Here is a 16,401-nt window from a genome sequence, read left to right as displayed (position 1 = left end):
TTATTTAAATTAGTATGAGAATACCACATCATCTCCAGATTAATTAATTTGATTACTTAATTAGTACTTAAAAACCAGATGTTTATATAGTTGATAGCATAAAAACAATGTTAGCCCGGGATCAATGTTATTTTTAAAAAAAAATTAAAAATCAAACCAAAATCTAATTAATTCCCTCGATTAATCGTATCAAACCAAATTAATTCCATGTTTTTTTTTTCAAATTCCCAATTGAATATTAGGTTAAGAATATCGATAGAACATCTGGTTTAAGAATACTAAGAAATTATAAGAAAAAGATAATACGGGGTGTAGATGGCTGGTTAGGTGGCAATCCATTTAAGATCGCAACCGTGAATATTAATGCTAAATTACCCATTCTGGACACCTGTGCCTGACATGAAAATACAGTATCACGTGGGAGGAAACCAGTAAATCTAGCTCATAAATGACCAAAAAAGGAAGGCCTAGGGCTTCAACTTCGAGTTCCTGAAAGCAGAAATCAGAAGTGAATGCATGGTGCATGCCAGCGTAACCATGTCATGACTTTGAATCAGTGAGGTAGAGCTAGCCCCCCTCAGTGTCCATGGAAGCTTATTTGTTAGAGATTTTATATTTCTCTACTTAATTTAATTTTCTCTAGTAGTTATGGAGGCTGTTGATTGATATAAATCAGAAAAAACAGGGGGTGCTTTTATATAATTGTAAAAAGAAAAAGAAAATAGCTTGGTTGAGAAATATAATCGAATTATCTCAACATCAATTTTTAATAATAACAGACAACACGATTTTATTTTCAAGCATCAAATTTAACTTAACAAGTCAGTGATGCTGATAATTAATTAATGTAGGAGGGCTTAACGTTCTTTAATTTCTAGCCAACCAAGCAACTGATCATGATAATTATCATTATAACACAGAGATGATATTGAGGGGAGAAATCTTGGGATTTGGAGATGCAAAAGCCAGGAACTCAGGATCACGTTCCAGGATGGTCATTCTTTCCTCATCTAAGGTGACCCATGCCTCAATGCCTTTACCATCTTTGTGTTGGAATATTGCCAATTATGTTGACATTGTCAAAGAAGGAGGCTTGTTGGTGGCAACCACCAACCTTGACTTTGGTAGCCACCATTGTTGAAGAAGAGAAGAAGTTGGCAGCCACCATTGTTGAAGAAGAGATGAGTTTGGCAGCCACCATTGATGACAAAGGAGCAAGAGGAGCTGCCATTGATGCCTATAAAAGAGGCATGATCTTAGAGAGCAAAGTGTGAGAGTTGTGAGACATGTAAAGAGAAGAAGAGAGAAAGAAAGAGAAGGGCTGCCATCAGCAGCCCTGCTGCCTTAAGCAGCTGCTGCCCCATGTAGCAATGAGAGATGGGAGTTGAGTGGATGTGATCCTCCTCCATGTGTTGTATTCTTTCTCTATCTCTAAATAAAATGAACCTCTCCCGTGGATGTAGGCAATTTGCCGAACCACGTTAAATATTGTGTCTCAGTGTGCTTACCCCTCCGATGAGCAATGATCAGTACATCACCGGTCCCGGATTCCGCCCCATCAAATGGTATCAGAGCTTTTTGGTTTAAAGTGGTGTTTGATCTTTGCTCAAAATGAAAGTTGTCAAAATTGTGTTTTGACCATCCCACCGTGTAGAGGCGGACGATACGAAGCCACTGGTGAAAACAGCGTCAAAATCGGACGTCGGACATGGCCGCACTCTCCATCACTCTCCGGTAAGGCGTCTACCCACGCGCGCCAACGCGCCCCACGCGTCTTCTTCACCCGGATGAGTTGACCCGACCCATGTGAACAGTAGACATGAACAGTGACGTTTCATGAACAGTGCCATGCAAAGGATGACGTCATCATGATGCAATGATGACATCACATACACAGTCAGCAAGTCAATTGACTAGTCAACTAACATGTCAGCATAGCGGGACCCACCTGCCATGTCATCCGCCGCGAGCCGAGCCAAGCTGAGCCGAGTGGAGCCAAGCTGAGTTGGAGCCGAGCCGAGCCGAGCCGCGAGCCGAGGTATAGGATCCAGTGTAGTTGATCCTACGTGCAACCGGATCTGAGATTGAATCTGAGCCGTTGATCAGGCCAGAATTGTTTTGATCAAATATTAGCCGTCTGAAGTGCGATTTGGACGATTCAATACATGTTTCTAGCTAATTTGATCATTCCGGATGCAATGATACGGTCCGATCTTTGAGATTTGAGATCGAAAAGGACAGTGGTGAATTATTAAAAAGAGATTGCCCGATCAGGAGGCATCTAAAGGTCATCATGGTGGTCGATGGAGATGAAGAAGAAGAAGGTGCACATGTTTATCCAATTATATGTGCCAAACTATGGGCCATGATAGGAGCCCTAGTTTAGACCGTCGCATAACGACAAACGGAGACACCTTAGAGAAGGTGTGAGAGCCATGAAAGGAGCTCATTTCAGAACGCTCCAGAGAGCGTGTGCTGAAGAAGCAAGATGACAATTGCCCACATAAATGGCAAAGGGGGTGATTGTTGGAATATTGCCAATTATGTTGACATTGTCAAAGAAGGAGGCTTGTTGGTGGCAACCACCAACCTTGACTTTGGTAGCCACCATTGTTGAAGAAGAGAAGAAGTTGGCAGCCACCATTGTTGAAGAAGAGATGAGTTTGGCAGCCACCATTGATGACAAAGGAGCAAGAGGAGCTGCCATTGATGCCTATAAAAGAGGCATGATCTTAGAGAGCAAAGTGTGAGAGTTGTGAGACATGTAAAGAGAAGAAGAGAGAAAGAAAGAGAAGGGCTGCCATCAGCAGCCCTGCTGCCTTAAGCAGCTGCTGCCCCATGTAGCAATGAGAGATGGGAGTTGAGTGGATGTGATCCTCCTCCATGTGTTGTATTCTTTCTCTATCTCTAAATAAAATGAACCTCTCCCGTGGATGTAGGCAATTTGCCGAACCACGTTAAATATTGTGTCTCAGTGTGCTTACCCCTCCGATGAGCAATGATCAGTACATCACCGGTCCCGGATTCCGCCCCATCACTTTGGTCTCAATGAACATGGTGAGGTTTTTGAAAGCAGAGCCGGCCTTTCCCATGTGACCAGCCCAGATGGGCTCTCCCCATCCAAAGTTGGTCTTTGTGAAACCAGAATTACACCAGCTAGTAACTGCAAATATATCTGGCTTTTCAAGAGAAAATAACTCTTCTAGCTGGTTACAGTATTCAGACATGGTTTTAAACCCTTCTTCACCTTGTAGGGTTTGTGTGTAGTTATCACTATCAAAGAGTGCAGTGGCTTCATTCAATTTGTTGACCAATTCAGGCAACTCTGTTTTTGTGCCCATGGGGTTAACAAGTGCAGTTGCCCACCAAAAGACATTCCCAGTGGAAGTGTCAGAGATGGGCGGCTTTGTCCGCGACCGCAGATCGACCGCTTCCACCAAAATGGATGGTTTTGGTGAACCTGATATGACCTTTGAAGCGGCCATACAACATTTCCAAACGAAACACGTCAACGTTTGAATTCTTGTTGGCTTAGCATCAGGCCTGCCAGCTTTGGCCTTGGCCCTTAACATGGCTATCGCTTTTGGATTAAAGACAAACCTTCTTGTAATGTAATTTCCTTCCGTGAACCACAAGGTTTCCATTAGTGATAAATGGTTTTGTGGAAGTGAATTTCTGGGTGGAAAAAGGAGCGATGCCTGTTCGAAAGCAGGCTGTTTAACATCATTGCAATCACCTCGGGATATAAAAGTCAAAGCTGTAAGGAAAGCCTTAAATGTTGCTCCGTCCACGAGCTTGTGTGAAGCAGCAAAACCCACTGCCATTCCTCCACAAGTAAACCTGCTCACTTGTATTGACATCAAAGGTGCATTCATGTCTTCCTTGGAATAGGGTTGGAAGGGAAGGAAATGGTTCAACGACTCAATCTCGAAGTGTTTAAGGAAATCGAACAATGGACAATTAACTCGGGCTTCAATGGATGGAACTCCTTCATTGAAAGAATCAATGAAAAGGTTATCCTTTACCCTTCCAGATAAAGGGTAGTAGATATCAAGAGTCTCTGAGAGAGATTTCTTCAAGTGATCAGTTCTGGTTTTTGTGATGCTATTGGAATTGACACCGTTCGTGTTTGGATAGAAGAAAATAATGGAGGAGTAAGTTGTGGGAGTAAGCTGGTCTAAAAGGGATAGTTTGTAGGGTTTTTTATGCTGAACTATTGGTGAAGAAGGTTTGATGTTTTCTCTTGAAACAATCTCGATATCTATCCTCACCATTTCACCAGATTCGTGATGCCAAAAATTGAATTCAGGAGTGTTTCGTTTGGGCACTTAGTTGATGCAGCAAGGCAGAATCATGTGGTTCTTAATATAGAGACAAGAAATGTGCATGATTAATTGTCAGAGAAATTAAATTGGTTACGCTCTTGTTACTTTTAAAATAAAATTTTGAGTTCTGTACACAGAGCATAATATTATTGGAAAGCTTTACTTTTACAGTGGACCGGCTCGATCAGATTAATTAAAATTTAATGAATTTTTAAATACTAAGATTTAAATAATAAAAAAAAACATTGTCGAGATAAATTGCTGCATGGACATTATTCATGGAAACAAAAAATTATTACTACGTAAATCATAGATCTACAGATAACCTATAGTTGCTTAACATTAATCTTTTTAACATGGAACATTGGCCTAACATTAAAGTTTTTAACCAGGTTGTTATTTTATATACATATAATGAAAAATATTTATAGTAACAGGGGATAATAAATGTGCTATGAGGTTAGTTGGAGACTCATTTAAGAACCCGTCTTGAACATCAATGCTGCTAGCTAATCAACAGCCATTTCAAGGATGGAGCTATTAAGCTAGTACATAGTCTAGGGAGGAGGGAGTCTCATTATTAGCAGAGAAATGCTTAAATTCGGAGTTCGTACGAAGTCGTTGAGCCCCCCAAGTAAATATCTTTAAAAAGCCACAGATGTGATTAATGCACTTCGCCTTCACTACGATCATTTATCATGATTATCTGCAAAATACTTACAAATAACATAATCGTCATCGTCGTTAAAAATTGAAAAAATAGTATATGATAAAAAATAGTATATGATAACTCATTTTTGAATAACAGTGGCGTAGCACGCAATTGTCCAGAATATTCGTTATTAATATATACGTTGGCACGTAAAAAACAAACGCAAATAAGTTTTTAAAATTTAATATTAAAAATAAATATTAAATTACTAAAAAATCTTCCATAACTCTAGAAATAACAAATAAATTAATATGACAATACCAAAACATCTTCAAATGCATATAAGCTATTTTGTCTAAGGGCAAGGAATTATTTTACTTATTTTAAAGTTTTGGCAAAATAAAAAAAATTGATCAATATATTTAAATTTTTTTGACCTTGAAAATAAAAAAATATTTTCACTATATAAAATAATCTAAAAGAGACAATAACACCAACGTTTAATATTTTAATGACAAATAAATCAGCATAAAAAACCAAAATACCCTCCCTCTTGTATTATAATTTATAGCCTTCCAACTTTTTCATGAAGGGACATAAATGTAAATTCACTGTAATAATTTATAGTAAACTATATCCATTCGTATAATAAATTCACCACGTGTCATGGTATTTCTTGGAATTTTTAGCGCGATTTTGTAAGCACAAGAACACGAAACCTCCTTCCTAGCGCGATTTCTTCCTCGGAAAATAAAAAATTACTTGGGCCCATGTCAATAGTTATAGCAGCCCAACTTCGGAACAAAATGGCCCGAGTTAAAAAAAAAAAAAAAGAAAAAAGAAAAGAAAAGAAAAAGGAAACTCTCATCAAGCTTACTCTCTCTTCCTATCCTGTTCCAAGAATCCGATGGACAATGCTGCTGACGTGCCCACAACTTGGAGAGAGAGATGAGGTAATAAATTCACTTTGCTTATGTTATTAATTACAAGAGTGAATGTGAGCAGTGAAATTGTTGGGTCATCGTAATTCAAATATTATATTAAAAAATAATTTAATTTGATATCTTTAAGAATAATTTTTATATTTTTAGCTCTATACTATATTAAAAAACAACTCAACTTGATAATTTAAATTATTAAGTAATATACTAGGAATAATTTATATTATTAGAAACAAAAATGACTAATATATTTTTATTTTAAAGAGCAATGATTCACAAAACTATTATTTAAACTCAGCCCAAGAAATGACGAAAATAATAAATTATCATTAAAGCGATCCTATCACGACTGACGCAAATGATGCTGCTATGATATAAAGATTTATTAAAAAAACAAATAATACTATAAAGAGAATAGACGACAAGCACAAATTTGTCTGCAGGAGCAGAGATAACTTAACAAACCAGGGCGGTGAACATACAGCTCCGATTGAAAAGGCAAAGATTCAAATCGAATCGACAATTTGTTCAATTCCTGCATTAAGACATGGAATCCCGAGTTAATACCTGGTTAGAAGATAATATAGTAACAGAAATTCAAGCTAACACAGCACTGCTCATAGTACTACACGGGAGGTTCTGAATCATTCACTAATTTGCTTGTCGCAAACAGAACGAACAAGGCAAGAAACCAACATGGCAATAATCTAGTTCTGGAGAGTATCGTGAATTACAAATTCTTTGTAATTAGATCCTCAAGAAGCACTGATTAAGGAAATATAATTAATTATTGTACCTGTCACTTAGAGAGATAGGATTACGAGAGGAAAGGACATCACAGGCTTGAAATCTTGGGATCTGGAGATGCAAAAGCCAGGAATTCAGGATCACGTTCCAGCATGGTCATTCTTTCCTCATCCAAGGTGACCCATGCCTCGATCCCTTTTCTATCTCTGGTTTCAATAAGAACAGTGAGATTTCTGAATGCAGGGCCAACTTTTCCCATGAGACCGACCCAAGAGGGCTCTCCCCATCCAAAGTTGGTCTTAGTGAAACCAAAATAAGACCAGCAAGTAAATGCAAATATGTCCGGCTTTTCGAGAGAAAATAACTCTTCTAGCTGATTGCAGTATTCAGACATGGTTTCAAACCCATCCTCACCTTGAAGAGTTTCTGTGTAATCACTATCAAAGAGTGCAGTGACCCCATTCAACATGTTTGCTAATTCAGGCAACTCTGTATTTGTTCCCATGGGGTTAACAAGCGCTGTTGCCCACCAAAAGGCATTCCCAATGGAATCATAAGACATGGGCGGCTTTGTTCGAGACCGGAGATCGACTGCTTCAACCAAAATGGATGGTTTTGGTGAACCTGATATTGCCCTTGAAGCAGCCATAAAAGATTTCCAGATGAAACATGTCAACGCTTGAATTCTTGATGTCTTTGCGTCGGGCCTGCCAGCTGTGGCCATAGCCCTTAACGTGGCTATCGCTTTGGCACTAAATACAAATCTTCTTGTAATGTAATTTCCTTTTGTGAACCACAAGGTTTCCATTAGAGATACATGGTTCTGTGGAATTGAATTTCTTGGTGGAAAGAAGAGGGATGCCTGTTCGAGATCAGGTTGTTTAATACTATTGCAATCTCCTCGAGTTACAGATGCCCAGGTCGAGAAGAGAGCCTTGCTTGTTGCTCCATCCACGATCTTGTGCGAAGCAGCACCGGCTACTGCCATTCCTCCACAAGTAAACACGTTCATTTGAAGTGCTACTGGAGGTGCTTCCACATCTTCCTTTGCAAAGGGTTGGCATGGAAGCAAGCGATTCAACGACTCAATTTCACTGTGTTTCAAGAAATCGGACATGCGGCAATTAACTCGGGCTTCAATGTACGGAACACCTTCGTTGAAAGAATCAATGAAAAGGTTATCCCTTACCCTTCCAGAGAAAGGGTAGAAGATGTTGAGGGTCTCTGAGAGAGATTTCTTGCAGTGATCAATTCTGGTTCTTGTGATATCATCGGAATTGACATCGTGCATGTGGTAGAAGAAAATAACTGTTGAATAAGTTGCGGGAGTGAGCTGATCTAAAAGGGAGAGTTTGTGGGGTTTCTTATTCTGAACTGTTGGTGAAGATGGTTTGATGAGTTCTCTTGAAACGATGTGAACTTCCACCTTCATTTTCACAAGACTCTTTTTTTGCCGAATTGAATTACGAGTGGCTAGGCACTTATTTGTTGAAATAGCCAGAACAACGTGGTGCTTTATATAGAGGTAGAAGCGTGCAGACAGTTTAAAGTTACTTTTTTTTTTCCTTAAACAAATATAATTAAAACTAAATCGAAACAAGGTAATTTGGTGTGTATATGCGCGGCCATTAATTCTTCTAAGATATGTGCTAAAATGTTGTATTGGTAGACTATTCTCTGTATGGCATAACATATATATAAAAGATTCAAAAACATAAATCTCTTAACTAATTATAGCTGAAATTTTTGGATTTGAATGAGTTTGTGAAAGGGCTTTTTAAAAATATATAGCATAACTCATATTTCAATTTTACCTAACATTTTAACTTTTTAATCAATGCTGGGTAGGAAAATGCATTTAAAAACCCGTCAGAACATTTATGCTCGGTGTCCTTTTTACGATGATGTATTGGGACCAATAATACACCAGCAGAGTTGATTTCTAATGATTTATTAGTTCCATTTAACCAATAATTAATTATTTTAGTATCTTTCAATATTCGTTATACTTTGTTTTTTGGATACTCTGTAACATATCCGAGTGGTCTCTTTGACACTCTGTTTTCTCTCTTCCTGGCCTGGCCGGGGTTATGCCATTTTCCTTCCAGAGTTTACGGAGATGAATTTTTCCGATCTGTCAAAAAGATAACATCCTCATTTTAATCTCTCCCTTGTCGAATCGAGTAGGAAAATCCCAGTTAAATTCAAAATGATAATATGGGGATAAAAGTTAATAATTTAGCTCTTAGCACAAGTTAAAAACAAATTCGAAACCTCATGGGATTAAATGGGAGGAAAAATTAGTCACGAAGCCACTCCATTAACCTAAATAATCACTGAAGCAAATCGTTGATTGCTTATTCATAAAATTTATTCTATCTATACACTGGTTAGTTAACGTCCTCTCTAACTTTCTCTGTTCCGAGAATTTCTAACCATGTTTCAGAATAAGAAACGCCATTGATCATCTGATGTCTGGCTCCCAGACATGTCTGATATGGGAAAAATCTTGCATCCAGGCATGGAATCCCAGAAACGCTTGCATCCAGGCTAATCAGAATCATGAGTTGCCCAAATGATTCTGGTAGTTCCAGCTAGTTAAGGAGTATCATGTTTTTGCCTTCAGCACTGCTTTCCACCTTACGGTTTTAGTTTTCTCTTAAATTGGGCGGTTATTTGATACAAATCAAGTAAAATTATTATAAATGCTAATAAGTGATATTGTTGGTTAGGTAGCTATGCCTTCAAAAAATAATGGCCATTGTACTTGTGCAAGACCAGAGCAGCAAATGCAAGACATGGATAGTCAACATCAAACTAAATGCCATGCCTCTAATCCCATCCGATTTACCTGTTTTGTTTTAATGAGAGCTTCAAGATTCTGTCAAAAACCTGGCACAGATCAATGCTAATTAAATTCGCCAGTTCAAGGTAGTTGTGTGCGTATGCCCTCCGGCGCCGCCCCGCCCCGCCCCGCCCCCGAGTTATGTTAAAATTCTCAAACAATAGTAGAAATGCATGCATGTCCGTTTCGTTGTCTTGTTAATTTCTGTATGGTAATATCTGCCAGTTGTATCTCCCCGTGTAGTGGAGGAACACAATTTTAGTCTTTAGACTACTCGTGTATAATCAATTATTTAATAATTTAATTCCCTTATTACAATCTAATTTATAAGTTGTCATAATTATTATAATCATATATATGTTTATTGTTCATGCTGTGTTTAAACAATAATAGTAATAAATCTACACCTATAAAAATGCTTAAACCAAAACTTGTATAATTTTTATAAACTTGCAACAATGTCTGATTTTTTGATAAAATAAGATTTATTATAAACTTCCTATCCTAAAGCTAAAATAATAATAAAAAAATGAAATGTTTAATTTAAATTCTTAATTACTCTCAATTTTTGAAATAAATATTACTACAACACTTTATCTTGTAATTTTACTGCAAGGAAAATTGAATTGAAAAATAATTAGGATTCAAATAATATATAGTTCAACTTCTATACTAACATAAATCTGAACAACTCGAAGAGCCTTAATGCTTGTGAATTGATCAAGTATAAGAGATGTTTTTCTTACTTTTATATCTCATCTAAAAAATTATTCAGTTGAAAGACTAACATACCAGCAAGGCACTCTAAACTGAAAGCAAGCAGTGACATTTTGAAACTTAAAACAAGTTCTTGTGAAACCCACGAGGGAAGTCTTATTCCAATTCTTCAACCATTTAGATGTTGGCATCTATTCTCCTTTGGATCTCAAGAATTTCATTGGCACTCTGATCTCCCGATCACAGACCTACAATACATTAATTATTTCTTGGCATAGTTAATATTGACAAATTACTGGACCATCTGTAAATGATCTCTTAGATACTGCAACTTATTTATGCTGTGTAAGCAGAAAATCCAGCTTGTAAGAGATAGACATGCCCATATATGCTTGTATTTTGTGAGTGTAACATGAAGCTCTCAGAAACGAGAATGTGCAATACAGGGTTGCCTCCTCACTGCCATCCTTTCTACTTGTCGAGGTACTAATCAAATGATGGAAATTTACCTTCTGGTGCAGCAATAATTTAGCGCTACCCATGAGTCTGAGGTCCCAGAAGAAGGTGCCTGATTCGACGCAGTTCAACTGCAACACTGCTAATTTCCATGCGTTCTCTTGGGAATTCTGCAGAACAAGCCACTCCAAACTTGACAATAGCAGCAAGACACTCCATATGATTTCCAGTATGGCTCATCCTACGAGAGGCATCGCCGCTCGTTTCCTCAGCTTCTGCTACAAGTACTGGGTCCAACACTTCGGCCACAGAGATTGGCAAAGCCGTTTTAGCAAAGTTATGAAGGTTCAGCCCGTCTTTAAACAAGCCATCCGTAGGTCTCCTTCCGGTAAACACCTCCAATAACAGGATGCCATAGCTGTACACGTCCCCATAAGGCGACACCTCGCTTCCAAGGCCATACTCTGCAGTTCAGATAAAATGGTTGCAAATACTTGTCGTGAAATGGACAGTAAGAAGTCAAATATTTAGTTGAACATTCCAAACTTAATGTAACATAGAAATGGCCAGTAGTCTTTAGAAGGCAATACATGCTCTAGATATGCATATATAATGCAGAGAAATTGAAGCTTTCAATGTAAATCAAATGAAGTCAGACCAAGATTGTAAACTGAAAGGTAAACAATGGAAGGAAAATTCTAATATTACCCGGGGCTGCGTAGCCAATGGTGCCTTTTAAACCAATGGAGCTTGTCTGATCCAAACCGAGCTGATGGGAAGCTTGTGGGAGGAGCCTCGCTAATCCAAAGTCGCCAACACGAGCAGTCATGTCACCATCAAGAAGGACATTGCTTGGCTTCAGATCGCAATGAACAACGGCAATCTGGCAATGGTTGTGTAAATAATCGAGTGCACTAGCCACGTCAATTGCGATGTTCAGCCGCTGAAGGAGACTCAAATCTCTTCTCTCGTGTGCCTCGTCAGGATGTAACCACTCTTCTAGACTCCCGTTCACCATGAACTCGTAAACTAGAGCTTTAAAGTCATTACCTTGAAAATCAATGCCAGAACACGCTGTTAAAACCTTTACAAGATTTCGGTGCCTGATGTTTATCAAGGCTGCGCATTCCGCCATGAAACTCTTGGATGCTCCTTCCCGTAGCAGGTTGAATACCTTCACTGCAACAGCTGCTCCATCTGATCTGAGGATTCCCTTATACACAGATCCAAAACTACCCGCACCAATTAAATTAGCAGGGGAGAACCCATTGGTTGCTTGAAGCAGGTCTTCGTAGGCTACTCGCTGAATTGTGCTCTCCCATGGGGAGCCTGAAGCTGGCCTACTTTTCTTCTCTTTCAAGAAAAAGAAAAGCATTGAAGAGACGACCAAGATAATTCCAACAAAGCCACAAGGAATTGCAATTATCAATTTCATCTTGGTAGAAGATTTCAGCTTTCTTGACTTCTTGGATGTGCATCCGGACAGATTCAGCTGAGGCATTCCTCCACAAAGTTTTTTATTTCCCAACAGTGAAAATCCACTCGCCCTAGCAAAGACTCCTTGGACAGGCACCTCACCTTCAAGGTTATTAAATGAAAGATCCAAACTTGTCAGCAACTTAAATTCTGCCAAAAACTTGGGAATCTTTCCACTCAAGTTGTTGTGGGAGAGATTGAGAATTTGAAGGGCCCTCAAGGAACTCAAAGACTCAGGAATCGGCCCTTGGAAAAGATTCCCCTCCATATACAAAAACTCCAAACTCACACAGCTTCCAAGTGTTCCGGGGATCTCACCAGATAACCTGTTATGAGAAAGATTGAAACGTCCAAGATTCACTAAGTTACCCACTTCCAGGGGAAGGGAACCTGTCAACTGGTTTTCAGATAGAACTAAAATTATTGATGAGGATGGAATACTAATTACTTCTTTTGGTATGGATCCACTCAAATTGTTTTGATCAAGACGCAATATCAGCAAATTTTTGCAATTTCCAAGACTTGATGGGATTCTACCTTGTAAGTTATTTGCAAATAAATAAACTTCGAGCAAGGAAGTGATATTGCCCATAGAAGATGGAATGTTCCCTGAGATTTTGTTTCCACTAAGAGCCAGTACACCCAAGTTTTGTAATTTACCAATAGAATTTGGAATAACACCAGTCAATTGATTCATCTCCAAACCCAAAGTATCCAGGCCATTGAGATTTCCTATACCACTTGGAATACTTCCACGTATTTGGTTTCTTCCGAATGACATTCTCTTCAGGTTTTCTGAGAAGTTGCTAATTATTTTAGGCAGCAACCCTCCAAAATTGTTATCATTTATGGACAATTCTTCCAAACTTGTCTTGTTTGCCAGGGGAGGGAGAAAACTTAGGTCATCATCATTACCATTTCCAAGATAATTTACATCAACTATCAGCCATCGCAGCTTACTCAGGCTTGCTAAATCGGGAACTCTCCCAGTGAGATTGTTGTTTGAGAGTTCAATAACAGTTATAGTCGAGGCATTGGAGAACGTTGGTGGAATTGACCCACTGAAACGGTTGAAAGACATTAGAAGAATTTCAAGGTTTGGAAGAGTTAGGCCTAAGTCAGGAGGAAGATTCCCACGGAGTTGGTTCACTGGCACCGCAAATCGCATGAGAGAAGAAAGATTGTATATAGAGGGAGGGATCATACCAGTCAAATTATTTCCACCAAAAGAGAACGATTTTAAACTTTTCAATTGGCCAATGCTATTGGGGATTCCTCCTTGCAAATTATTCGACGCCCCAAAAATTTGTATAATAGCTGATAAATTTCCAAAAGAAGATGGTATCTCGCCAACCAGATAGTTAAATTGAAAAAAAAATACCTGCAGCTTTGATAACGATCCAAGCTCTATAGGAAGTTTGCCAGTAAGATTATTGCCCGACAAAGAGAGGATCAAGAGGCTCGAGCAATGCGAAATGTTGACTGGGATTTTGCCATCGAATGTATTGTTCTCAAGGCTCAGAATCCGTAGGCGAAACAAACGACCCAGTTCCTGTGGGATGTTATGGCTGAACCTGTTGTTTTCCAGTTTCAGTATCCTGAGAAAACTCAAGTTGCCCATGTGTGGGGATAGGCTGCCGACCAGTTGGGCAGAGTGGAGGTCAATCTCTACGACTCTCCGATGCCTCTTTCCACATATAACTCCTGACCACTCGCAGAAGTGCAAGGATTCATTCCAGGAGCTCAGCGTACCATCGGGATCGTTTGTAATTTGACTCTTGAGAGCAAGCAGGGACAGTCTATCTGTCTCATTTCCTCCCGTAGGTAATGAGAAAGAAATGGAGAGTTGTATTATTTGCAAAAAAAGCAGCCACAATATGCATGAACTCATTCCTCGCAGCTCCTTTTTTTAATGCAAACTTAGAGCTTTAGTATTGAGAAACATCTGGTTGGCAGTGCTGCGCTATTGATACAAATATAGAGGAAAAGGATGGATGTAATGCTAAGATTGATTTCAGACAACAGGCTAGATCCGCAAGCATAAGCAAAAGTTTGGTGGAAAATCTGGAGCCCACGAAGCCCTTAGGTCTTGTAGCAGCTTGGACCAAAAAATTTTGGATTGTAAAAAATTAATAATATGATCGATAAAATATTACTTAGCATTGTAATTAACGCAATACAACACTTTAAATTTGAAAAATACCAGCTTTACTCCGTTTTGGTTGAGTTTTAAATTAGATGATATGGGAGTTGTCTTGATACAATTTTGTTGGTTAGATAAGTTTAAAAAAAAAACCAAAAAAAAAAAAGACATATCAAATTCACTTTATTTAACCTATCAAATCCGCAATTATGGTTACAAATTTTATTAAATTGAATTGTTTATATATATATATATATATTATATGATAAAAAATACAAAAATTAATTTATAATTAATTTAATATTGAATGATAAAATTCAATAAAAAATTAATATTAAAGAATAAAATTTAAAAAAATTAAAAAAATTAAAAAAAAAAAAACAAAGTGCCAAAAAAAGAATCATGGTTTATTACAAAAAAAATCCCAGGCTCATGTGCCTAAGGCAGGGTTGTGTGCCTTCATCCACCCCTTCCTCTCTTTTTTTAAGAAAAAAACACATCAGATAGCTCATATGTTCCCTAAAAAAAAATGTTATCTTAGGCTCAACTGAGCTACGAAATGAATATGTTATAAAACAAATATAAAAAATAATCCGGGTGAGGTCCGCAAATATAGATGGAAAGGGATGGATGTAACTGCTAAGATTGACTTCGGGCAAAGGGTTAGGACCGCAAGCATGAACAAACGTTTGATGGAGAATTTTGAGCCCAGAAAGCCCTTAGATCTAATCATTATAGAACAAAAAGTCGATGCAAATGCACTTTTCAAAAGAATTTTGCAAGTTGCTCTTTAAATCTTGCAAGTTGCAACTAAGAAATAATTTCCTGTACTTTTCAAAAGAATTGAATCATTAGCAAGAAAACTGATCACATTATGCGAAAAGTCATGCGTGGTAGCTAAATTTTAGAATACGGATGCTAATAAACAGGAAAGAAAATATTTTAAAAAAAATTGTTACTTATATATCAAGACACAAAATTATGGATTAGACTAATAAAATTACTATTTCAGCCTTTCAAATAAAAATCATTAAACATGTTTTTAAGGGGGTAATATAATCTTAACCTCATAACTCATTACATTAGTCATTTTTTAATTGAACAAGGACACAAAAGTCTTTCCATATTTTATCAGCACAGTAAAATGATATCATCACTCTTAAAAGCAAAGTTTTTTGAACTCGGATTTTGGAGTTTTTTCATCTTTTTAGCATTTTTTTTAGTAATAATCAAGTTAATTGAGTAGCATTTTAGTAATAAAATAAATATAAATATTATTTAAAAAAAGATAACTACGCGTCAGCAAGTAGGTTGAGGTTGCACTATATAGGAAGCATGTTTGGGGTGGTTTGTGTTCAAACAGTTGCTTCTAGGGCGTCATTTGAATCGTTTTGGTGGCCCCCTCCATTCTCAAGAGACACGTGTAATCAACGAACCTCCGGTTTGATCCTTTAAATTTTCAAAGCAGCCCTCCAATTTGTTTTTTCTTTATATTTGATGCATGTTTATTTTATTTGTAATAATTTATAAAATTACATTTTTCTTTCATTTTCATCCTCTAGTTTTTTCACCCGTCAGATTTAGTCTTCATTGTTCTAATTATTATTTGTTTTATTTGAGATGATATTTAAAACCAATTTTTATGATTTCTTCTACCTTTAGATTTTTTTTCTTATTAGATTTGATTATTGTTCTTTTAATTGTATATTTTTTTTACTTTGGAAATTTTATTAAATCCATATTTTTTCTGGTTTCATCATTCAATATTAAGTTGGTTGAGAATTGAAATTCTTGATTAATCTTAGGTCTAAGATTTCACAAGTTGTGAGTTTGAAAGATAAATATAAATTTAGAAGATTCGTTTGGGTTTGCTTAGTTTTTTTTTCTTCCTTTTTCTAAGTTCATATTTTTTTTTAGTTTCATCATTTAGCATTTATTTATTTGGAGATTAATTGAGCTTCATTATTTTTTTAAAAAAATTCTTTTTATATGATTTTTCACTAATTTTAAAAATAATACGAATTATCTCGCTCTTCAACATTGAGTTATTTGATAATAAAACTTCTTAATTTTATTTAATTTTCTTTGAACTGGGTTGT

The 16,401-nt window shown here is 37.3% G+C and overlaps 3 protein-coding genes across 3 annotated transcripts; all 3 read right to left on the bottom strand.

Moving 5' to 3' along the window:
* Positions 1-644: 644 nt before the first annotated feature.
* LOC118060261 (limonoid 21-O-acetyltransferse) lies at positions 645-4,471 on the bottom strand. The gene is made up of 2 exons (XM_035073448.2): positions 3,043-4,471; positions 645-1,048 (listed from the first exon to the last, which is right to left on the bottom strand). The coding sequence occupies exons 1-2, from the start codon at positions 4,272-4,274 to the stop codon at positions 910-912; spliced, it is 1,371 nt and encodes a 456-aa protein (XP_034929339.1). The 5' UTR covers positions 4,275-4,471; the 3' UTR covers positions 645-909.
* A 1,686-nt stretch (positions 4,472-6,157) lies between these two features.
* LOC118060262 (stemmadenine O-acetyltransferase) lies at positions 6,158-8,398 on the bottom strand. The gene is made up of 2 exons (XM_035073449.2): positions 6,715-8,398; positions 6,158-6,453 (listed from the first exon to the last, which is right to left on the bottom strand). The coding sequence occupies exon 1, from the start codon at positions 8,356-8,358 to the stop codon at positions 6,754-6,756; it is 1,605 nt and encodes a 534-aa protein (XP_034929340.2). The 5' UTR covers positions 8,359-8,398; the 3' UTR covers positions 6,158-6,453; positions 6,715-6,753.
* Positions 8,399-10,136: 1,738 nt separating this feature from the next.
* LOC118060266 (LRR receptor-like serine/threonine-protein kinase EFR) lies at positions 10,137-14,143 on the bottom strand. Its single transcript, XM_035073453.2, has 3 exons — positions 11,392-14,143; positions 10,737-11,147; positions 10,137-10,475 (listed from the first exon to the last, which is right to left on the bottom strand). Exons 1-2 carry the CDS (start codon positions 14,048-14,050, stop codon positions 10,762-10,764), a joined length of 3,045 nt encoding a protein of 1,014 aa, XP_034929344.1. The 5' UTR covers positions 14,051-14,143; the 3' UTR covers positions 10,137-10,475; positions 10,737-10,761.
* Positions 14,144-16,401: the final 2,258 nt, after the last annotated feature.

The sequence above is a fragment of the Populus alba genome, chromosome 8, assembly GCF_005239225.2.
Source record: "Populus alba chromosome 8, ASM523922v2, whole genome shotgun sequence".
Classification (NCBI taxonomy): domain Eukaryota; kingdom Viridiplantae; phylum Streptophyta; class Magnoliopsida; order Malpighiales; family Salicaceae; genus Populus; species Populus alba.
The sequence above is the reverse complement of the archived record's forward strand: the minus strand, read 5'-3'. Positions and strand labels throughout refer to the sequence as shown.

Excerpts from the sequence above, each read along its gene's own strand:
- LOC118060261 (XM_035073448.2), bottom strand. The coding sequence starts at position 4,274 with ATGGTGAGGATAGATATCGAGATTGTTTCAAGAGAAAACATCAAACCT. Across the intron at positions 1,049-3,042 it reads CTCACCATGTTCATTGAGAC|CAAAGATGGTAAAGGCATTG; the intron begins CAAAGTGATGGG and ends AATATTCCAACA.
- LOC118060262 (XM_035073449.2), bottom strand. The coding sequence starts at position 8,358 with ATGTTATGCCATACAGAGAATAGTCTACCAATACAACATTTTAGCACA.
- LOC118060266 (XM_035073453.2), bottom strand. The coding sequence starts at position 14,050 with ATGAGTTCATGCATATTGTGGCTGCTTTTTTTGCAAATAATACAACTC. Across the intron at positions 11,148-11,391 it reads CATTGGCTACGCAGCCCCGG|AGTATGGCCTTGGAAGCGAG; the intron begins GTAATATTAGAA and ends TCTGAACTGCAG.